We start from the raw sequence: 24,800 nt of genomic DNA, 5'->3' as shown, positions 1-24,800 counted from the left end.
TTCATATAGGAATTCTGGGGAAGAATCAGGAATTCAACTCAAGTCTGAGTCCCAGTCTACTACCTTAACAACAAAGTAAACCCACTCTTCATCCGCCACAGGAGGAGGTGGGGGAACCCTATTGCTTAACGCATATAAATTAGTCTTGACAGAACACTTGAAATAAATATACTATTAGAAACAAACCTGCATGAGAAGGGAAGAGGACTGGATAACTTATAGGTTTATTCCATCTCTGGCTTTTAGACGCTTTGATTTAAACAAAGTTAGTCTTCTACTGGTTGTTCATTTAAGGCAACCATTCTTATCATAGCACCCCAAAAAACAGCTGTAAAGCAAAATTGTGTCTACTGATGTACAGTTCTCTACTTGCAGCAGATCTATGAAGGAGTATCGTTCATGGAGTTCAGCCCTCCACCTACTGCAAGATCTAAACTGCTTACAGGGCAGTGAAATTTTTCCTAGCAGCTCTTGGCATAGCACACCAGCATCCAAAATTTGCAGCACCACGGTAAATTTCCAGGAGATACAAGACTACACTTAATATGCATGGGAAATATATATATACACTGATCACAAACATACAGAATCATGTCATTTTGAATGATAGTGTTTGCTTGTGCTTATGCAGTAGTTTGTGTGATAAATTAACAGAGTCTGTTTCTGGGTTGAGTTCACAGCAAGGAAAACACAAAACAAGGCCCTAGAGAACAAGGCTCTTGTGTATAAAAGTCAATCTCCATTGACCATGCTGCCATATATTTATATATACACATACATACACACACACACACACACACACACACACACACACACACAACGCTAGCGGACAGCCATTGTGTGCTTTTTCGGCTACTGTAGGCTGCACTTGGCCTTCAAACTGTTATTTGGGTATCCCTATGGCAGATGAGAGACAATATTATGGCTGAGTAGTGATAGAAGTTTCCATATTTCCTATCAGTTTCCCTACAAGAAAAACATAAGCACCATTTGAAAAGTATTGGGAGGGAGGCAACCTGATTTGCAAAGAAAGAGATATCTGTCTTAAATTTTAAGACAGCTATAACATTCACACTGCAAATAAGATTTAGCATGCACTGAAATATATGAAAAATAATAGTCTTACACTGTCTCTAGTAAGTAGGACAGGTGGGCAGAAGCTTAGTTTTCTTTTTATAGAAGTTCTGGTTTATAATCTGGATTCATTTGCATTTGTGCTGCTAATTAAAGGCAGTTTAAAACAGAGGCAGCAGTTGATGGAATATTGCTGGAGTCAGCTTCCTTTATGCAGGCTCATTTATCATTGTTCTAACAATTATGGCATCCCTGACAATTCCCATTTGTTATCTATCTCCAGTTTTTGTGAGGGACCTAAGCCAAAGTTCATTCAAAGCCTGCTTTGGAGTCAAGTCTCCCAGCTATGCTGTTACTCATGAGCCACAAGCCACGTGCTTCGCCTAGCAAAGAAAGCAGGAGCGTGCACGTAACCCTGCTGCCTTGTATTACATGGAGTGCAACAGACTAATTAAAATTATAGTTTTAAAATGTTAGAGCACCTCTGATTTAGAATCCCGGACACATGAAATGAAATTTAAACTCTGCTTAATAACCTTTTAAAATAAAGCCCTGTGTTTCCACTGACAAAGTCTAACTTCTTTGTGGTTTGGCTTCCTACCACCATTCCTACCCTGGATGGCTGCAGATGTCACACAACAGCAAAATAACTCCCCCTCTTTTGCCATTTGGAAGCCTTGTGTTCATAAAACCACTCTATGGCCCTCATCTCTGCATAAAGTATTTCTTTTCTTTTCCACCCTGTCAAGGTTCCTTCCCCACTCTGAACTTTAGTGTACAGATGTGGGGACCTGCATGGACACTTCTAAGCTTAATTACCAGCTTAGATTTGGTATCGCTGCCACCATCCAGTATTTTCAGTGTCTGGATCACTCCCTTTCCCCCTAAAACCTTCCCCTCCCTGGGTAGCCTTGAGAGACTCCTTCATCAATTCCCTGGTGAGTCCAGATCCAATCCCTTGGATCTTAAAACAAGGAGAAATTAACCATCCCCCCTCCTTTCTCCCACCAATCCCTGGTGAGTTCAGATCCTATCCCTTTGGATCTAAAAACAAGGAAAAATCAATCAGGTATTAAGAGAAAGGCTTTTAATTAAAGAAAAGAAAGGTAAAAGAAAACCCTCTGGGAGAGATTAGCATACCAGCTACTCTCACAGACAACAGATTCAAAACACAGAGGATGTTCCCTTAGGCACAAATTTAGTTACACAAAAAAATACCCAATTTGATTCTACCTCTAATTGCATAAGACAGGTTACAAAGAAATAAACATAAACCTATTTATTCCTTTCTAAAACTTACTTGTTAAGAGGCTGGTTCCTTGATCTTTTTCACTCGGACAGAAACTGAAACTCTCAACAAAGGAAAAACTTCCCTCCTTCCTTTTGAAACATCTTGTTCCCCCATTGGTTCCTCTGGTCAGGTGTTAGCTAGGCTAGGTGAACTTTTTAATCCTTTACAGGTAAAAGAGGCATTAACCCTTAACCATCTGTTTATGACACCCCCTCTCTTGTCTATAGTTACTGTGAGGAAGTTAAATTCTCCTGAAACCTATTCAGCATTTGAAACAGACTGTAGCAGCATTCAGCTCTCTAGCATAGGGCCAAACAGCCTGATTTCCCTTTGTAGTTTCAAAACATACTATAGCTTCTGGGGGATTGTTTTTGTTCCTTCTGAATTTAGATACGTGATATATTTTAAAGCACAGTCTGCGTTTTCCATAAGATTTAATCACCACACTCTGTTCAGAACTAATGACTTTTACATCTTCTTCAAAGGTTTCTGCTTGGATATCAAAAATCTGCTGGGTAAATGGTATTCCATTCCAAATTTCACTGGTTGCAGTTCTGCCCAGCACACACACGGAATAAGGTTTTAGGACAGAAATAAAGATGCAGGGAATTGTGGGTTGGACTCACTCCCTTATATACCCACCCTCCAAGTTCATTGCACAAGCTATTAACTGAAGTGTACTTGAGCAGGACAATAAAGATCCTCTAAGGTAGTTTATTGACATGGTGAGAAGGTGGTGGGATGGCACTAATAAAGCTTGGGTGTTCCAGCCTTGAGGACTTCTTAGTCTCTGGGGCCAGGAAGGCAGCACTACACTACACTACACTACTCTACTCTGCTCTGCTCTACTCTGCTCTACTCTACTCCTTCCTTCCTTTCTTTCCCTTCCCTTCCCTGGCTTCCCCCTTTTACCTCCTCTCTCAGGGCCTGTGTATAGCCCCAAGCTCATCAGGCTGGCAACTGTTTCTCCTTTGCCAATCAGCCACAGGATCACCAAACCAGCCACTATTTATCTCCTTTAATTGGAGCTGGAGTGACAGAGGGCTGGCTCAGCTGTTCCTGCTGAGCACCCTGTCACACCCATTCTTACTTCTATTTTTAGCAAGCTAGCTAGAGTACAGCTAGCACTGTTACACCTACATGAGCTGCCACGCACACCCCAGGATAAATGCATCTTTTGGCAGCATGTACATACATGCATAGCCCCCCCTTGCATGAGTATAAAAAGCAATGTAGATAGCGGGCCATGGCTTAGGCGAGTAAAGTCACCTCTGAAGGGTGGGTACACCAGATTACATACCCTATGTAGGCACCCTTTGCTAGAGGGGCCTCTGAACTTTATTGGGAGAGTTCCAGTTGGGAAGATCCTGTGTGCTGCAATCTAGCCTTAGAGACTACAACTCCCATGATGCCTTGGGGAAGAGTGAGAGACTTGCTTTCCAGGCAGTGCAGGGAGAGGAGGCAGTGGACTCCATTTTGGGAAAAGAAGTGAGATGGCTGGTGTGGAGCTCTGCCCATACCAGGAGCTGCTGCTTGGAAGCCAGAAGCTGCTGCTGAGAGCTGCTGGAACCAGGGCAAAGACTGGGCCTGCAGTGAAGGCAATGCAAGTAACCCCCCACTGTTGTTTGGGAAAGTACTTGCAAGGGAAGGGGCAGCAAAGAGTCTGAGGAACGTGTACGCTACAAAATTAAGTTGACTTTAATTTGACCTTGAGCCCCTGAATTAACAAAGTTGATTGTGCATGGCCACACCATGCTCATTGTCTTGATGAAGTGCGTCCTCACTAGCAGCACCTGCTTCAATGCGCAAAGTAGTGCATCGTGGGTAGCTATCCCAAAGTTTTGGGAAGTTTGTGCAGGGTCTCATAGGACCAAAACATTGTCGCTGGAGAGAATGGGAACATTGTCTCGGCATCCCATGATGCACTGTGCTCCCTCCTCACATCAGTGGCAAACAACCTGGTGGTTTTCGCACCTTAAAACCACCGTGCATACGACTTAACCCCAGAAGCATGGCACCTGCTTAGCTGTGCACTTTTGCTGTGAGCATCTCAAACACCTCATGCCTTCTCCTGCAGTATTTCCAGAGCCAAAGTAGGGACTGCCACATGGAACAGAGAGATGTCCTGCAAGCAGTCCTGCTGCAAGCCAATAGGGAGTGGGGGGAATTTCACAGTTACTGATGGCAGTCACAGAGCAGCCGCATTCTGTTGAGCACCATTTCTGGTCCCATGAAACAAAGACTGACTGGTGGGACTGCATTGGTTTGTAGGTATGGGATGATGAGCAGTGGCTGCAGAACTTTTGAATGCAGAAGGCCACCTTCCAGGAACTTTGTGCAGAGCTCTCCCCTCCCCTGCAGCTGAGCAACACAAAAATGAGAGCTGCTCTGAAAATGGAGAAGTGAGTGACAATCACTGTTTGGAAGCTTGCAACAGCAGACAGTTACCGGTCAGTGGGGAATCAATTTAGAGTAGGTAAATCAACTGTGGGAACTGCTGTGCTGTGCTGTGTTCAGGGCCATTAATCAACTTCTGCTCTGAAGGGTAGTGAGTCTGGGAAATATGCAGGACATACTGGATGGCTTTGATGCGATGTGGTTCCCTAATTGTGGTGAGGAGATAGATGGCACACATATCCCCATCTTGGCACCAGTTCACCTTGCCAAAGAGTATATAAACTAAAATGGATACTTTTCAATAGTGTTGCAAGCACTGGTGGATCACAGGGTACGTTTCACTGACATCAACGTAGGATGGTTGGAAAAAGTTCATGACACGCATCTTTAGGAACTCGGGTCTGTTCAAACTGCTTCAATCTGGGACTTTCTTTCCAGATCACAAAATTAACATTGACGATGTTTAGATGCCTATATTTATCCTGGGAGACCCAGCCTACCCCTTGCTCCCATGGCTCATGAAGCCATACACCGGCCATCTGGACAGCAGTTAGGAACCGTTCAGCTATAGGCTCATCAAGTGTAGAATGGTGGTTGAATGTGCCTTTGGTTATTTGAAAGGGCACTAGAGAAGTCTACTAAGAAAGTTGGACCTTAGTGAGGAGAACATCCCCATGGTCATAGCTGCCTGTTGTGTGCTCCATAATATCTGTGGAAAAAAGGGGGGAAATTTTCTGCAGGGATGGGCAGTTGAGACAGATCTTATGTCAGCCATTTTTGAGTAGCCAGACACCAGGGCAATAAGAAGTGCTCAGCAATGGGCACTGCATATCCACGAGGCTTTGAAAAGACATTTCAATAATGAGTCACACTAATGTGAGCAGCTTGTCTGCATTATGCTTTCCCAAACCTTCACCTGGCTTGTACCACTGTCCTTGTAAAGCCAACCCCCTGCCCAAGTCCATCGCTTCTACTCAAAGAACATTTATTTCTCAAATCCATTTACTTTATTTAAAAAACATAAGTAAAGAGGGAGAACAGAAAAAAAGTAACCTTGGGGAAACAGGGTTATACAGTTGGAATGGGAGAAACATTTTCAGCTATGTAACATAACACCTCATTCCAGACCATTAAAGGTCTGGGAACGGGTGCCTTCTGTTCCTTGTACCCTCTCCCTCAAGTTAAGTGAAAGGGATAATGGACTTTTCGCCCACACCTCATGGAACACTTTGGGGAGGATGATTCTGCATGGCTGGCTGCAGAGAGACTCTACCTTCCTGCTTCTGTTCCTGCAGTTCAAGCAGCCTCAATATGTCTGCTTAGTCCCTCATAATCCAAAGCATCTCATCCTGCACCGTACGCTCTCGGACAGTGGAAATCCTCCTTGCTCTCAGCTCCGTGTCAGCTGTCCCAGAGGCGTTCATTATCTCAGTGAACATGTCCTCCCACGTTCTCTCTTTCTCCTGCTCCTAATCACCCGCTGCAGGACACATTTCCAGCTGTCAGTCAGGGGAAAAAATAAAAAATAAAGGAGCCATTGTACATGAATAAAATGTTTACACTAGGTGCAAGCCATAACATAATCAGAATCCATAACCATTTACTGTTGTTTTGCTGCTCCAGCTATGATGAGTAGGCCCCCCGGAGTCATGGTTGACCGCACCTTTAATAAAGCTTATGGCAGGCTTATGTCAGGAGCACAGGTAGCTAGTTGAACAATGGCCTTTCTCCATAGCTGTTTATGAATGGGACCGGAGGGGGAAAGGGGGAACGTTTTCACTCCCAAATTGTGAACTCTCTGATGTGGGGTCCCAGTCCCCTATCAGCCACTTTAAAACTATTTGCCCACCCATGCTGAGCACCGTAAAGGCACCTTAGCGGCTGCATGGTTTGACAATCTGGAATGTGAGGGGCTGGGGCGGGGGGAGTCTACATGCCCTTCCCCCCTTTCTTTTAATGAGAATTTCCCCTGTTTCTCTTAGGTGTCCCTATCTGATATCAGTCTCCTGGGGGTAATAGAGTCAGAAAGGAAGGAGATGCTGAAAGGGTCTGGGTATAGGCCTTGTCTTTGTGCTGCTATGCTGTGAACCACAATGATGAATTAATTCTGAATTAATTCAAGAGTTGTATGGGAAAGTGTCCTGCCATGGTGGAAGAAATAAGACTGCCCTGCCCAGAAACCTTCTGCAAAGAATTGCGCAGTACCTCCCTGACAGTTTCCTAGTGATATCCATGGAGGATTACCAGGCTATTCCAGTTCACATAAACAGTTTTTCCATGGGCCACCCTCTGCATAGCTGGAGCAGCCTCTTGTAAGCAGAGAGCCACAGCACCTCACTTTTTCTCACAGTAAATATGCAATATCACCAAACGTGTGTGCCCACTAAAGTTTAACTGGACTTTCATTTTAACTGTATACTCACCAGAGGTGCCTTCCCCAGCATCACAGTTGGCCACCGTGATGTCCTGTGATCCACAGGGCTCCAGGGTTAAAAATATTTCCTGGTTCTTGGGGAGAAAGGATCCACCACTCATCTGCTTCCCATTATCCTCCTTCCCATCCACCATATAATCCTCCTTGTTGGCCCTAGACTCACACACCTGTGAGGTGTCCACATTGCTTGTGGGGGTGCTGGTAGGGTCACCACCCAAGAGTCACATGCAGCTCGTTGTCATACTGGCATGTGTGGAGTTCAACATCAGAATGACTATTCACCTCCCTTGCCTTCTTATTTTTATATGGCACTGCTGTGTGTCCTTCGTGTAGCCCTTCTCCCGCATTCCATGAGTGATCTTTGCATAAATGTTAGAGTTTCTTCTGCTGGATCAGAACTCTGCCTGCACAGACATTTCTCCCTGTACAACGAGATCCACCACTTCCAGGCTGGAGCACATTTGGAGCATGTAGTCTCCATGATCAGCTGTGCTCAAGCTGGCATGCTATCAATGCTGATCAAACAGAAAATGGGAATTCAAAAGTTCCCAGGGCTTTAGCAGGGAAGGGGCTATTTCCTGTGTACCTGGATGCAGTGCAGCAGAGTTGAGAATGATCTCCAGAGTGGTCACAGATGACCATTGTGGGACACCACATGGAGGCCAATTAAGTTGAATTACATAAAGCTGCATCTGTACTACCTCGCAGTCAGCCCATGAAAATCAAACTAAGCACTATGCCTCTCGCAGAGGTGGATTACAGAAGTCGACATCGGAGGCAGCTTAGGTCAACATAAAGGACCCAGTAGTGTAGACATATACATTAATAGGTTGACTTAAGGCAGCTTCCGTCGATCTAACTCTGTAGTGTAGACCAGGCCTTGTCTGAGGAGAGGCAGGGTGATCTTCCCATTGAACTAGAACCCAGAGTTGCTGACATTTGGTGGAGCCAGCTCCAATTGCCAAGGGTTGTGCAGTTTGTTGCCTTGGCTGGACTGATACACAGAACCAACAGAGTGCTCTCTCCAGCTTCACATCTTCAAGCGCACCCATGCAAGCAAGTACCTAGGACTAAGAAATCCAGAGAAGTGTACTCTCTAGGCTGGAGTAAATGATGACAGTGTAAATACCAGTTAGATACGTTTCATTTATTACTGTATACTATATTTGTTAATTGATTTTATTCAGCTGCCCCTGTGGAATTAAATTAGTAGTGACAATTAACCTTAGTCTGTTATACCTGTTTCTTTAAGTTGTTAAGTAAAGGTATGTTAACTAATTTAATTTAAGCATATTGGATGTATATTATCTGTAACTGGTATTTTTGAGTTAGACCCCCTGCCACAGATTATTATTAGAATAGGTGTATTCCTGGAGGTTCCCAAGGCATGCTATTGAATGTGTACAGGGGCCAGCTAGGTGGAGGCACCACCAATTTTAAATTCCTTTAGGAGTAAAGGGACGGCATCAGAGGGGTATTCCCACCTATCCAACATCATCACTGGGATCCCCAGGATCCCCTTTCGTGTCAACAATATCAGGTGCCCACACACATAGGTGAGTGTTGCCTGCTCCCAAGTAACCAGGAAGGAAAGGAGGTTACACCTACATGGCTCTCTACTCACCCAAGGCATGCCTCCCAACCTACATTGCTATTTTTAGCAGTGTAGTGTCCTGCTACTGGAGTCCTTCCCCCACAGCAAGGAAAGGCTCCTGCTACAGGAAAAGTCTCTGCCAGCTCCCTGCTGTTGAAGTCTTTCCCCACTACCAGAGCCTGTCACAGACACGTATAGCTACATGCCACAACATCGCTGCAGCCTGCTCTTCACTTAGCCATGTAGCTACACGTACTCTACCTGCCATCATTGGTGGTGTGTAGCACAGATGTAGCCTAAAGTGCTCTAATTTATTGGCACCATGTAATGTTTTGTTTAATAGCATGGGTTTAATCTATAGGCCACAACTCAAAGTAATTATTCCAGTTGGTGGGGGAGAAAGAAAGAAAGAAAGAAGCTCAGCTTCCACAAAGAATTGCAACACAGCTGATTATAAGCATTTTTCTTAACTGCTTATACATTCAGATTAACAGACAACTTTCAATAACACTATAAACACAAGCAAATAGGCATGGTTTGTCCACAAAGGTTGAGAGGATGTAAGTGGAACACGGAGAAGGAATAAAGAGAATTTTCTCACTTTTCATTTCCTCACTTATTTTAATCAAGTAGATATAGGGCTTCTATATTTTTACAAATCTGTCCAAGAGTGAAAATATTTTTGCTAGCCAGGTTGTTTTGCATTCTCTTAGTCCCGCGCCATACTAGGGCTTATAACTAGAACTGAGCAGGTATACATTATTAGACTTTGGGTTTTTGGTTATGAAAAAGGCACTTCAGTGAATATTATTCACCCACCTCTACCTATAAGTGTCTCAAAGTGTTTTTAATATGGTTATAGCCTATCTTGTTTCTAATATGGAGGGGGGGGGGGAATAGCGTGTGCATCTCAAGTAAGGCAACAAAATATGTGATCTATAATTGAAGGCTTTATTACAATGCCTGTGCACAAGGGGGTAGAATTGAAGTGGTACATGCAACTGAATTAAATTCAGTGTGAACCAATTTGGCCATTTACCACTGGAAGGAACCATGCACCTTAGTGACTCCAGAGCTCTTTTTATAGCCAATAAATATCAGTACTTTTTGAAGGACACAACTAAGTTTGCTCCTGAGACACATGCAACATCATCTTAATATAATATAACGGCCATACTGCATCAGACCAACAGTTCATCTAGTCCAGTGGCCAGTGCCAGACACTCCAAAGGGAATGAAAATAACAGGGCAACTATCCCCCTCACATATGTTGGGTCCTGCGTTGTGACGCCCGGTGCCTCCACCTAAGGTGACTCTTCCCTGTACCTGGGACACAAGGGGTGCTGTCCCTTGTTAGTGGTATTAGTTATTTTCCCCGAGGAGTATAACCCAGTACTCAAGAAATGGAATACAATAATAAAGCCCAGCCAATGAAATGCCACACCCAAAAACAATAGTATACAAAGGGGGACTTTACTGGGGACAGGAGAAGGAAAAGGCTCCAGAGAAGGAAAGGGTGAAGCGTAACTAAAAAGCTAACACATCAACAATATAACAAATTCCCCATCTCCCAATAGTCACAAGTACACCCCGGCACCCAGCTTGTTCCCCGACTCCTTCCCAGGAAGATGGATTGCCTAGGATGAGTCTGGAGAATGGTATAGCAACACTGCAAACATTCATTGGCTTGAAAAAAAACATAAGGGGACTCCCTTAGAGTGTTTTCATCCATGGGTAGGACAGGGTCCTTTCCCGTCCCCCTGGTCCAGAGTCCTGTGGAGGTACTGGCTGGCTTTAGGTAGCTAGCACCAGGTTGGTTTTCTGCCTTTCCAACCACTGGTGTTTGCATAGCTGGAGCTACCTGACCCGGGTATTAGATCTCACAGAAGTTCTAAAAGTCTCTTTTTGTGGAAATTGGGAGCTAAGCAGAGACTCCCTGGGCTGTTCACCTATGCTCTCACCTCCCAAACTCAGAAGCTGCAAAAGTGAAACTAAACCTAGCCGCTTTGTAAATGGGTCAGGTTGTCCCCTCCCACTAGTGTTTGTGAGTACATGAGAAAGCGCGTGAACAGTTCTGGTTCATCACTGGGCCAGCAAACTGTCTGTATAAATCACCCCATCAGAAGTTTCCCTATTGGCTTTTGCAGGAGTTTCCTTCTAGTCTGTCCCAGCCCAGGCTCTAAGCAGGCTGGGAAATGATACCCAGAGGCTCTGGAGCCATTACTGTTTTAGCTCTTGTAGGCTCAGACCAGCCTCTCAGGAGCTGGCGAACTCTCAAGGAGGAAATACACCTAGAAAACGTTGTCGGCAACATTCACTTTTAGACAGACAGTTCTGAGTGACTGAGGGAGTGATATGGAAACACTTTTACAACATGAATTCCAGCAGTTGCTTCTGTTAAAATGTACAACCTAATTATCTGACTGCAATATTCTTGTGAAAAAACATAGCCATGCAATAAATTATGGAGCCACTGGGATAAATTCCACTTGTCTTCCACACCTGCATGCTGACCATTAATTAATCCATCTCTGCCAAGATTACATTCCAAAGCTTGGAGCAGCTTCAAACACAGGCTTTTTGAAAATCAACTTAACAGGAAAAAAATTCTAACTCCCATTCAGTGCTGTGCAGTTTTGCTTCTTTTTTGAAAAAGGAGGGAATTTAAATGTGTCATATTAATACATCAGTGGAATTATTGTCTCTCAGATCTTTATAGCTCAGATTCTTCTGCTGTGTCCTGATCATGTAATGAACTCATAATCCTTTATTTATGGAATTACTGCCTGTTACCATGGAAATAATTATGCTGTGGTACATCCCTGCAGGATCAAATGAGATGAGTTAGAGTGTTTGCTACTTTACTGTAAAGTAGGTATATAATGCACACAAAAAGGCAAAAAGGGGGTGGGAAGGTTGTTCACATGACACATTTTCATGTTTTCTACACTACAAATATACTCTCTGAAGGAAACACAGAAAGTGCATAGTATTTTTAATTTGGTCTCCAACGTGACTCAGACATCTTACTTGCGCTCTGGCTGTGGTTCATTGTAATATCATTTTCACATTAGTTACACATATACTTTCAACTGGGAGATTATATCCAGAACTTAATGCCTGTGCTTTAGAAAGAAATTAGTTTGTCCATCCACTATATTTGGACCTGTCGGTAGAAGTCATTTAAGAATATTTGAAAGTACAAAGTGGATTGTTGTGAATTCATCCATAACAAGTATTATCCAGTTGATCCTTCACTTTCATCTTCTTAAAAATAAATAAATAAATACCAATGTGGTTTCTGGTCCCAATTCCACCCCTCTTTGAAGGTGAGTAGAAGCTGCCCCTATGGAAAATGAATGACAGAATGAGGCGGTTTGTGACTTGGAGCCATCAGAAGGTATCAAAGATCTTACCTATCCGATTTGATGCTGGATAATTTACACTAATGAACACAGCTTCTCCATACCTACTAACCCCTAGAATCCTTTTGTAACTAAATGCAGTCCCTTTCAGGCCATAAATAGTCATTTATATAAGAAAAGGAAAAAATCAGGGAGAAATACAGAATTTGCTTTAGTAAATTCTGTGCTTGGTTGCAGTATTGTTCTCTTTCCACATCAAGTATTCATGAGCTCAGACAGTTATAGCCTCATCTTGTTTCCAGAGTGTTAATAGCCAGATTGTTCACATTTATAAGAAAACCTGCCTGAACATTGCAGTGTCCAGTTAGTCCTAGCAACAGACTGCAGCAAACAGAGACACGAGTACATACCAATTTCCATAAACATAACCATGGTTCATCTAGTGCAAAATCCTGTTTCTGACAGCAGCCAATGTCAGATGCTTCAGAGAAAGGGACGACTAAGGATTCCCCAGATGTAGGAGAATCCTCTGGTGGAATAAAGGCAGTGCAGCTGGCACTAGGTCACTCCCACTCTGCGCTGTGGACATGTTGGGAAGGAAGGGTTGAGACCGAGGAGCACAGTATTTTGGCTGATCCTTGGCTGCCAGAGCAGTCCCTGTGGAACTGCTCCAGCTGACACATATCTAGGTTCTATTGTAGGCTACTATAGATCCTGGTGATCACAGGATCAGAGAAGTCAAAAGATGTTTTTAAAAGCCTCTCTTTAATCCCTTCCCAACTCACAGCTGCACTGAGATTATGTCTCCAAAGTACAAAAATCCATAATATCACATGCTGGTAAATATCCGAGGATACATTTATTCTATGAACGGCAGCCAATCTTTTGGGGTTAAAGGCTAAATTAAAACCCAGCTCTAGAAATGCCTTATGTTAAATGCATGACAAATACCCAGCAATCACTGAACATCAATTAGCAACCCAATAATTCAGTAGTACTGTGAACTCGGATGGGCTTATTTCTTCTTAAAGCAAGCCTGACCTCAGCAAGTTCTTTGTTTTTGACATTGCTGAAGAGATTTGAATTTAATTTCTTATGTATTTAACAAGTTGTGTGTTTTGCAACAAGTTAGTATCTATGGCATGCATGTATTAAATACATGCTAAGACATAACGGTTCAGTTCAGGATTGGAGTTAGGTTCAGATAAGGATTTGAATTCAAGGGTGAATAAGTGTTCAGGTTAAAATCTGACTGCATCAAAATCTCAAACTAGTCTCATGAGATTTCAACCCCTTATGATGGAAATCTAAGGGCTGATCCAACTTCCATTGAAGCCAAAGGAAGTCTTGCCATTGACTTCAATGTGGGTTGGAACTGGTTCCTATTGAGAAATGTAGTGAAATTTCTGTTGTATCTCAACTGAAAATTGAAATCGTTCTCGGCTGACTTTGGTTCTGAATGCTGCTAAAAAATTTGAAAGGGCTCAAGTCTGATCTTTAATTCAAAGCAGTTGCCTTACTGGTAGATCTGATCTTAGATCATTACATGTATGACACTTTCAAGCCCCTTTACACTTCCAAAGTAGCCTAAGTAGTTTATACAAAGCAGCCTTAGTAAAATGAAAATCAGGCTCTTCAGCGAGGATCCTCAAAGATGGGAGTTAGGTGCATACAGATAAACGAGAGTTCAGTGCATAATGTAGTGTCCGAGGTATTTTCTATAGCAATCATTGGGAAGTAGAAGGGAGTACTGCTAACACTCTCTCTCTTACACATACACACACACACACATACACACCAGTTACGATGTTGTATCCTCCAACTACCAGCTTGCAATACTAGGGATTTTTGTTTACTGTGAAGAGCTTTCATCCATCATCCAATGACTTTCTAACATTAATAGCTTTTAGATAAAGGAGTTATTTTCCATCCATACTGTAATAAGCCCAGCTAATCTATTCCCAGCTATACTGGTTAAGGCTAGGAGAATAGCAATGCAGCTGTTACAAACCATTCTTGACTGACCCTCATGAATTGCAGCTCACAACAAATAAATATCAGAATAAAGTAGCAGCAAACCAATATTCTCTCCTCTCCCACAAGCCTGTCCTTCAGCTGCTTAATTCAAGAGTTTTTGAAATCTCATTGCTGGTATTCAGACAGCTCCAAGCCACCTTGATTCTGGATACTGCAGAGAAGTCTACATCAAAAGTGGCAGGGTCCTTCACTTAGTCCCAGTTCAGACAAGATGGTTAAAGGACTACTGCCTAATCAAATAAATATGTTTCTGGTGCAAATGGCACAGCTGTCAGTCGACCTGAGCAAATCCCAAAGGGATCTTGAAGTTTCAAGGTGACTTCTTTTAGTGCTATTAGCACTCAGCAAAAAGGAAACCTGGCACTGTACGCTTTGTATATTGCAATGGAAGGAAAGATGCCCCTGCAGGAACCACCCAAGGAGTAGTTTGTAAATAAATTGGATCCAGAACATTAACCTCTCAGAAAATGGCTACATTCTTATTAGAAGACCTCTCATTAGAAGTCCATGCCATCCATCACTCACCTAATAAAATACATATTATACAGAATTATATTTAAAATAAATATCAGCTAGTTCATGAATGTAGTGCCCATGAAAGGAAAGTGCCTGATGCTGGCCTGCATCAGGCACAGTTGTGACTGGCATAGTGCAAGCTTCAGTCACACAGCTAGAAATACTGCAATCCTGCACTGTAATGTACCCTGCTATTGCAGTCTTGGGACTTCCTTGAGCAAAGACTGCTAAGACGGAAGCCATCAGAGTATTAGAGTAGTCCTGTTATAGCTACTAAAGATAACTAATATAATCTCCTCCAGCCCTACAGAAAATCCTATAACATTCATTAGAAAGCATATAAGACAATTAAGCCAGTCAGTCAGGTTGCTTGGTGGCCTAAGCATTGTACCCCTTTTTTTACCTTTAAAAACATCATTTAACAGACCATCCAGTTGGCTTTGTCCATTGTACCAAGTGGAGATCAGATGGTCCAAACTGCATTCAACACTACACTAAAACTTCAAGAAAAAGCCACTCTGGTTCTCTAACAAATTCAACATTTTTTGTTGTGGAAAAGCTGTAACTTAGCCATTTTCCATACACCAGTGGATGTTTTTAGAGAAAAATCATTTCCTATTCCTTGATATTGAATGTATTTTTCTTTTGTAATTCTGTAATTATGGCTCCTAGAAGTGGAGACAGTTTCTTTCAAGCTTTGAGGGAACTGCATAAAACCTGGGTTTCTTAGTTGGTGATTTGATATCACACAAGAAAATCTGGACAACCTTGAGAAGTAGAGCTACAGAAATGGGATGAAATCTAAAAAGTCATGAACTTCAGGACTAACCACAAGAATATTTGCTAGAAGCTGGGGACATATCAGTTGGAAGCAACAGAAGAGGAGAATGACCAATATAGTCAGATCTATCACAGGATGACGATGAGTTGCCAAAGTGATGGAACCACGAAAAAGTCTAATGCAATCCTAGGATGCATCAGATGAGATATTTCCAGTACAGGTAGTGAAGCATTATTACCATTATTCAAGGTACTGGCAAGACCTTATCAGGAACACTGCATGCAATTCTGATCTCCCATGGTTAAGAAAGATTAATTCAAACTGGAACAGGTGCAGAGAAGAACTACCAGGATGATCAGAGGAATAGAGAACCTACCTTATGAGAGGAGACTTAAAGAGCTTGGCTTGTTTCACCTAATCAAATTAAGGCTGCGGGGAGATAGTATTTTGCTCTGTAAATAGGTCAGAAGGATAAACATCAGAGAGGGAGTGGAGTTATTTAAGTTAAGTGCCAATGTTGGCACAAGAACAAATGGCTATAAACTTCAATAAGTTTAGATTTGAAATTACACTAAGATTTTTAACCACAGGGAAGCGAAGCTCTGGAACAGCTTTCCAGAGGAGCAGTAGGGGCAAAAAAAAACCCACACAACCCAACACCTTATCTTATTTTAGGACTGTGCATGATAAGTTTATGGGGGGGATGGTATGAAGAAGTTGCCTACAATGGCATATGGCCCATCTGCAACTGCTATTAGCAAATATCTCCAATGGCGAGAGAAGGGACACTAGATGGGGAGGGCTCTGAATTACTACAGTGAACTATTTCCCAAGTGTCTGGTTGCTTAGCTTAGAAGGTACAAGCCCACAAGTCACCAAGAGCACATTCTGGGGTGCTGCTTTCAGTATAGGCACTGATTAATAGGCCCAAGCTTGTTTGTCCTACAATCTCTTACAACTTTCCAGCCCAACGATGTAATGCCGCTAGCTAAGGCTAGCTTGTGTTTATATATTTCATCTTTCCCTCCCTTCCCCCACCATTAGATAGTTATCAAGAAACTGAGTTCCTAAATAACAATCCAAATTGTAAAAAAATGCCAGGATTAGCTTCTGTATTGGTAATACAGCTAAAAATACTTACAGAAAGCATAGAAATGTAGGCCTGGAAGGGATCTTGATAAGTCATCTAGGCCAGTTCTCCACAGAGGTGAACCTAAATGTTATCTAGACCAGGCCTGCACAACTCGTAAAGTGGCAAGGGCCACATTACTCCAAAGAAAACAGCTGAGGGCTGAAATCCCCCAGCCCCACGGAAGCATCCCCCCCAGCACCTCCCGGCCTTGCAGAAACAAACCCTCCTTCCCCAGCACCGCCCCACCAAAACAGCTGTGGGCCAAAAAGGAAGGTTGGGGGTGGGGAGGTGATACTTGATTTTAAATCAACCAGGGGCTTCCAGCTCAAGAGGTTGGGGGCAGCCCAGAGCCCTTTGATTCCCGGCCATGGCTGAGATTTAAAGGGCTCTGGGCTCCCCATGGGATCTCCTTTGAATCCCGGCTGCAGCTGAGATTTAAAGGACTCTCGGCTCCTCGCCACGGCGGGCAGCCCAGAGCCTTCTGAATCCCGGCTGCGGCTGAGATTTAAAAGAGCTCTGGGCTCTGGTCTCAGCGGGCAGCCCAGAGCCCTTTGAATCACTGCAGCGGCTGAGATTTAAAAGGGCTCTAGGCTGCCTGCAGAGCACCGTGTGTGTGCGGGATTTAGAATTCTCCCGTGGGCCGCACAGTGAGGCTTCGCGGGCGGCATGCGGGCCGCGGGCTGTATGTTGTGCAGGCCTGATCTAAACCATCCCTGACAAGAGTTTGTCTAGCTAATTGTTCTTAAAAATCTTGAATAATGGAGATTCCACAACTTCCTGGGGTATTTATTTCAGACCATTTCTCCAGTTGGTCAAGATCATTTTGAATTCTAATTCAAAGAAGGCTGTTAGGTTGGTTTGATATGATTTATTCTTGACAAATTGGTGCCGATTTACTAACACCTTGTTATCCTCTATGTGTTTTCAAATTGATTGTTTGATTATATGCTCCATTACCTTTTTAGGTGCCAAAATTAAACTGACTAGTCTATAATTCCCTGGGTTGTCCTTATTCCCCTTTTATAGGCAGGTACCATATTTGCCCTTTTCCAGTCCTCTGTGATCTCTCCTGTGTTTTACGAGATCTCAAAGAGAATCACTAATGGCTCACAGATCTCTTCAGCCAGCTCCTTAAGTATTCTAGGCTGTATTTAGGTCAGGCCCTGCCAACTTGAAAACATCTAACTCGTCTAAGTAATTATTAACTTGTTCTTTCCCTACTTTTGTCTCTGATCCTACGCCATTTACACTAATGTTCACTACTAGGTTTGTCCTCCAATCACTGCTAACCTTTTCGGTGAAAACAAATAAAAAACTGAAACAAAAACACTTCATCTGTTTCTATATTTTCTGTTATTGTCTTTCCCTCCTCATTGAGCTATTGACCAACCTTCTTGTTGGTCTTCCTCTTGCTTCTAATGTATCTAAAATGTTTTCCTGATACCCTTTAGGTCCCTGGTTAGTTTAATCTTGTTTCTGCTTTGGCCTTTCTAATTTTGTTCCTACATGGTTTTAATGTGTGTACAGTGTAAACCTTTGTAATCCTGACTCATGTCAGGCCAAAAGGCCAGGGAATTCAAGACCTATTTCTCACATCTCTTCTAGGTGTCAAACTAACTACATGGCATCTGAGAAAAGCTAGGGCTTGATTCTCAGCTCTGTTACACTGGCTTTATACCAGTATAGTGCCGCTGACTTCAACAGATTAACACCAGCATAAAACCAGTGTCATAGTATAGAGAATCAGACTTTTGGCAAAGGAAGCAGATGAAGCCACCCAGGAGGTGGTCTGGCACTTCCAAGTTTCCTAGAAGCTGTTCAAAAAGGGAGAAATCCCTCATACTACTATATGGAGCAGGTCCCAAGCATAGGAAACCTCCTTTACATTCCATCGGGAGCATGAAGAGGACTTCAAATTGCTACGCAATGTGATCCAAAGAGTTCAATATGTTCCAGAATGCGTGTTGGGAAAGATTCATACATGCATAGATTTTAAGGCCAGAAAGGACCACTAGTCTGAGCTCCTGCATAAACACAGACTATAGAATTCCACCCAGTAATTCCTGCATCAGGTCCATCGTTTCTGGTTGAACTGCAACACTTTTTCCTTGCAGGAAGCCAGCTTCTAGGAGAGACCATTGACATTATATTACAGATCTGCATAATACTACTACTTAGCGCTTTTTAATCCAAAAACCTCCAAGCAGGTCTGTATTATTATCCCCATTTTACAGATAGGGAAAATAAGGCTTAGAGAAAATGACCTGCCCAAGGTCAACCAGCAGCAGAGCCAGGAATAAAATCCAGGTCTCCAGAGCCCTAGACTCTAGTTTGCACTGCCTCCTAATAAACCCAATTCATGTGAGGTTGAACAGTTAACAGAGAGACTAGCATATTCAAGGACTACAAACTTTTTGTAGTCCTTACCTATATCAGCTGACTGAGGCAAAAAAACAAAAAACAACCCCCCACACACACATTTTCAGAGGAATTTAAGGGAGTTAAGCACCTACCTCCCATTCAGTCTCATTCCCCTTCCTTCCTTCCTTCCTTTTGAAAGTCCAGCACTCCTGCATGCCAGACATTTATTACAATACTCAAGGAACTAGCAAAACTGATTGGCCAGTGGAATAGGAGTTGAACGAAAGGTGAAAGAACATTTTCTGGAAAACCGTCAGGATATCTTATAGGGGTAATTTGGGACAAGGCGTGTAAAATGGAGCTGGGTCACTGTATTGCTTTACTCTGTATGTGCATGTGCACACCCATGCACAGACATGATCTATAGGTTCCTTGTTGCTTTTCTCCCTCTTTCTTTGTAAATAAGAAAATTAGTTACATAGAAACTACACTACACTGCACTACAATGCTGAATAGGATTAATATATACTTTATATATGAAAATTTAGATGTCAGCTTGACAAATTGTCATATAAATAGTTTTGCCGTTAGATTTTTCTGCATCTGTCTTCCTCAGAGAATGAGTGTAATGCAGATTATCTTGACACTATAATATTGTTTTGGTCTGTGGGTCTGAATTGCATTTCTAATTTTTTCCTCAGCTACAAATCAAAGTAAACAAGCTTTGTGTACCATATGAAAGAAGCAGTATAGAGGTGATCTTTTGTAGGAGAAGCCCCTTTACAGTGTGTTTAAGAACATGTTCGGCAGGCAAATAGAAAATTAAGTAAAATAGGATCCTCCAGGCCCTCATGTTGATAACAGTGTAGGGACAATTTTAACCTATTTGCTGCTAATCCATAGGATATTTGTGTATCTGCACTCCCCACTGGATTTTGCTTTAAGAATACCTTTGTACATTAACATCCTGTCATTTTTAGAGGGCCTGATCCTGCAATTGTTTCAATGAGTCTACAGGATCAGTTACGAGTAAAGCATACAATCAGGGTAAAGACGCAGCCTGAAAGGTGTAAAACATCCATAGGGATGTACTCAGCACCGTGCAAGAACAGGCCATACACTACTTAAAGCACAAACACGCTCAGTTAAGCCCTGAAACCTACACTTATATCTAGTACCCAGAACCAAGATTTGTACCCCAGTTGCGTCTTAATGTAAGCAGCACATATATGCTCATCTTGGAATTCTGCAATAGCAAAGCACAGAGCTGGCTAATTAGTGACTGAAGAAAAGACTTATTCTGAGCTTTGGCTTTGTCCAATTAATTGTGAGCCTTAACATATTTTCTGAATCCCTGAAATGATGGATAAACCTGCCATACTAGCAAGGGGTTGTGGAGAAAAAGATTGAGCTCAGCAAATGATCATTGTTCATGCACATTGAAAAAATTACATGTAACCCTCGATCACACCTTTGCACAGAAATGACAATGCTGTATCCTTTGGCTCCACACACAAGAACTTTTGGGGGTAAGTCCAGGATTCTGCAATCCTATAACATTTTCCATCTAAGGTTACAAACATGAATTCTCTCAACACCCATCAGTTTCTGGAAACCAGACATCCAATCATCATTAGGAACTTCTGAAAATTTTGGGCAGACATTAAAGGCTAGGTTATGACTATAGGCACCACACAGCGGGTAGTGCTTAAACTGCCCTGCCATGGCAATAGCACTGGGAGGCTTTGTGCTTCAGGGCAGCATCTAAATGGAAATTTCCTCCATTGGTTCTGCCTTTCCGGATTAGTAAATTACTGTTGGTTTATAGCAGCAATAGGACTACCCACCCTAGGGTAGTGCTGGTTCTCTGGTCAGTGAACGGAGGGCAGAGCATTGGAGCCAAGCTTCCACCCATTCCCCTGCTTTAGCCACTTGGCAACACTACCCCAAGTGGTCTCGTCCATCTACAGGGTGCCTTACATCCCATCTTATTCCTCTATATCACATAAGCCCATCTCAGCCCACATCCACAAAAGCTTACTTTGCTTGAATCTCGCTGTCCTTTTCAGCGCAGCTTCCTCTCTTTGTTCTTTTTCCTCCCTTTCCCTCCAACGCCTCAGCTGCTCTTCCCTCATTTTGTAGAACAGGATGTGCTTCTGCTCGTCATTCAGTTCTGCTAGGAGCTCAGGGTCAATGTACATATCATGCAAAATTTGTTGCAGCATGGCGATTCACAAAACCTCCCACAGCACTCGCGACAGCCCCCCAAAATCACACCTGCAGCACTCCACAAAGTAACCCAAACCAAGAGAACTCTTCCAACGGCTGCCTTCCCCGGGGGAGATTCCAATTCTTCTTCTGTCCCTCTTTCATACACATGCTCTCCTCTCCTTCCCTGAATGATGACAGAATTCCCTGGGCATCTCACCCACTGAAGACAGCAACAGGTGTCAAGTGAAGAAAGGTGGGGGGAATGACAAGGCAGGTGAACAATGAGAGGCCACTTGTGTGAACTTTACTGCAAAAAGATAAAAAACAAAACACAACAGCAAATTCCAGAATGGGCATGAATAAGCAGAGAAACCTCAGTGCAAAGGGAGGCACAGGTTACAGCACTATTTCTGCTGAACCGGTTCCCATTCTGCAGCAGTGGTGTAGTGTTGTTGGGTTCAGATCGATGTCATGGCTAAAAGTAACAGTTACACTGGCACTATCTATGTCATTCCAGCTCCCTTGGGGAATTGATCTCCGATAAGAGAGAAAACTAGTTTGCACTATATTTCCTAGTATAATCTCCCTAACCAGTCTCAGTAGGGTGTGCCACCCCTATTATCATCATCATCATCGCCTCTCATGTTTATTTAGAGCCAACAGACATGAGGATTCAGCAAACTGACTATAGAGGATTTAAAGGGAAAATAGAGGCAACAGAAGCCATGAGATTCTTATCACTTTATAAGTAGCGAATTAATATTGACTAGACAAGAGGCAGTTCTCCACAGTTCAGGTAGCCTATGCAACACTCGTGTTAATTCATTTGTCCACTTTGACTGGAGAAAGATATGTTTACTGATCAAGCAAGTTATGCTATTACATAGTAAAAATCACTTCACTGATCTCAATAAAACACTAGTATTTTAGCAATCGGTCCAACAGCAGTTTAATGTTTTCATTTTTTTATTTTTTTATTTTTAAATCCAATCAAATTCCAAAGCCAATTTTCCTTTGAGTGTGCCTATTTTCTCTGGGGAACTAGTTCATTTTTAGTTGAAAAGAGGCCTTTTTTTGAGCAAAACCAAAATACGGCCATTTCTGCATTTTGTAGCAAAAGGCAAATAAACTCACATTTTGCGCTGTTTCCCCTCACTTTGCGTGTATTTCACAGGCCTCTGTTTTAGCACTCGTCAGTCTAAAAATAGGGCTGAATGCACACAGGCCATTGGAGAAGCAGAAACTCAGCCTGACTGATTTGAGTCAGGCTCCCCAGCAGGCTCTAGCAGCTACAGGAGGAAGTGCAGCTGAGCGAGACACGACATACAGGCCAAACTGCAGGAATACATGTCAGGCAAGATGCCTTATACTTGCCAGGACTGTCCCTAATATCCCTGGACCTCAGCTCCTGGTTCCAACAACCCACTTCTTCCTTCCCCAGTTTGGGGCCACCACATGGGACTGGAGCTCCCCACATTTATTGTCCCTCTCCTTCCCCTCTAATATTCCTCCCTCCCACCCAGCCCCCACCCCCAGTCCCCCAATGAGCTGGGTTGCATTGATAGTTCTCCTCCCCTCCCAGGACTGTGTGGTCCTTCCACTTTCTGGGAGAGATAGAGGGAGCACCAGGCCATGCTCCCCAATCACACAAACACGGCTCCAGAGGCTCACTCCCACTTCTGAGATAACCAGTTTCTCCTAGTGCCTGCTGATTTAGTTAGTTCTGTATCATGGACTGCTAACATTGAGCTATAATTCTCAAGGGGCAGACCCGGCTGGTGATGCATGATTGGGAAGAGGGAGGCTGTTACTGCACCTAATAGAATTTTCTTCACTTTTTTCCTTTAAAAAAGGATCTAAGGAATTAAATACAAAAAACTTTGTTAAAAGAACATTCGTTAGGTTGCAAAGTCAAGCACTTGAAAGTTAGGAAATTCCAGATTTATAATTGCCTGTGCAATGTTAATTCTGCCCCCTTGGTATGTCAGTATTATGATGATGTCTTTAATTACATAGCCACCTACTATTTTTTCCACAGGATTCTGGCCTTGAAGGACATAGCGTAGGTACTGATATGGCTCATCATTACCATAGTAGCTGAACATTTTAAGGTATATTTACCCTCAAAAAACCCATCTGAAGTAGCAAAGTGCTATTATCCCCATTTTACAGACAGGAAATTGAGGTATGAGGAACTGAGGCCTAGAGACAGACTAAGTGAGTTTAATCTGGTTTCTCAAGTATCAGGCTAGAACCCTATTCACAGGGACCAGCCTTCTTTCATATAAAAGCATAAACACCCACTCTTCAATTTAAAAGGAATCTATTGCTTCTGAGTGAATAATAGATTACAGCTAAACAGAAAACATCTGTACTCTCATTTTTAGAGATGAGCCTGAACCAAAACCCAGAATCAAAACAGACTATCTCAAGCAGATGGGAGTTTGGATCTGGATACAGATTCATATCTGAACTTGAGTAGCTATAGCCACCTCTCTCTGGATCAAACCAAAACCCCAAGTCCCAAAGGACCGGAGCTTTGCAGAAGTTCAGAACCACCCCCATGATTTGCAGTTCAGAGCCTCTCTTATGTTGCAATATAGGAATTTTGTCTCATAAAACAATGTTTTTGGGGGAAAGGAGTGGGGAGAAAGAAAAATGCAGTTTGGCAAGGAAGCACCTAGGGGAAAGAGGAATATATTGCCACTTCTTTCTCCTCTGTTACTTGCTCGTGTATTGAAGGAGAAACCCTGGTGGATCTGGTCTTAGTTTCTCTGGTTTTACTCACTTATATTACAATTATGGCTTCACATTTTGGTTCTAAGTGAAAGAGACTCACGCTTGCAAAGGCTTCAGGGCAGGTGATTTTTCTGCTGTTCCCAGGCTTCATATTTTTTATTTGATTTGATTTTATTTGACTTCACAGACCAGAAGTCAAATCCTTATCACAAGCTACCACAATGTGAAGAACAAACTCTTCATCAAGGAGTATGTGCATTTAAGTGTGATAAGGAGAGAGAGGCATCTCTGAGTTGCATAATACATCCAACTGCTGGAAAAGCTCCAGGTATTTTGCAGGAAGATGAACCGAAGTACAAGGCAATATATACCCAAGTATTGAGACAATCACTAAGTATTCCTGAAAATGCCAGGTCTCTTGGATGACCAGTGACATAGTAAGAAAAATGAGTAGTGAAGAGTTGAAACAAATAGTTCATGGCCTGAAAATCATTCATCCAAACTATTTGAGAAACAAATAGAGTGACCAGATAGCAAGAGAGAAAAGTCAGGATGGGGTCAGGGGTAATAGGAGCCCATATAAAAAAAAGCCCCAAATATTGCGACTGTCCCTATAAAATCAAGACATCTGGTCACCCTAGAAACAAATGATGAATCAAGATTGGTTTGTTATTTGGGATGGGGAAGAAGACAGCAAAAGATTACATTTGTAACAAATATTATTCACAACAAAGTGTTTGATCCGCTCTCTTTTAGCTGCCTTTTCTTAAGATTTGAAGCGTAAAACACCTTAAAAAATGAGAGGGATGGAAGAGAACAACAGTCCTCTGAAGTATAAGTCAAACAACAGCATCTGACAAAAGTAATG

General features: G+C 42.7%; 1 protein-coding gene across 2 annotated transcripts in view; it reads right to left on the bottom strand.

Moving 5' to 3' along the window:
- SH2D4B (SH2 domain containing 4B) overlaps nt 1–21,207 on the bottom strand; it is a 111,534-nt gene extending 90,327 nt beyond the window's left edge. For both annotated transcript variants that reach the window (XM_032786315.1, XM_032786314.1), the window contains exon 1: nt 21,024–21,207. In XM_032786315.1, the coding sequence (XP_032642206.1) occupies nt 21,024–21,207 (184 nt within the window). The remainder of the gene's footprint in view (nt 1–21,023) is intronic.
- Between the last annotated feature and the right edge of the window lie 3,593 nt (nt 21,208–24,800).

This window comes from Chelonoidis abingdonii, chromosome 15 (genome assembly GCF_003597395.2).
Source record: "Chelonoidis abingdonii isolate Lonesome George chromosome 15, CheloAbing_2.0, whole genome shotgun sequence".
In the NCBI taxonomy this organism is placed as follows: domain Eukaryota; kingdom Metazoa; phylum Chordata; order Testudines; family Testudinidae; genus Chelonoidis; species Chelonoidis abingdonii.
This window is presented reverse-complemented; position numbering and strand designations above follow the sequence as displayed.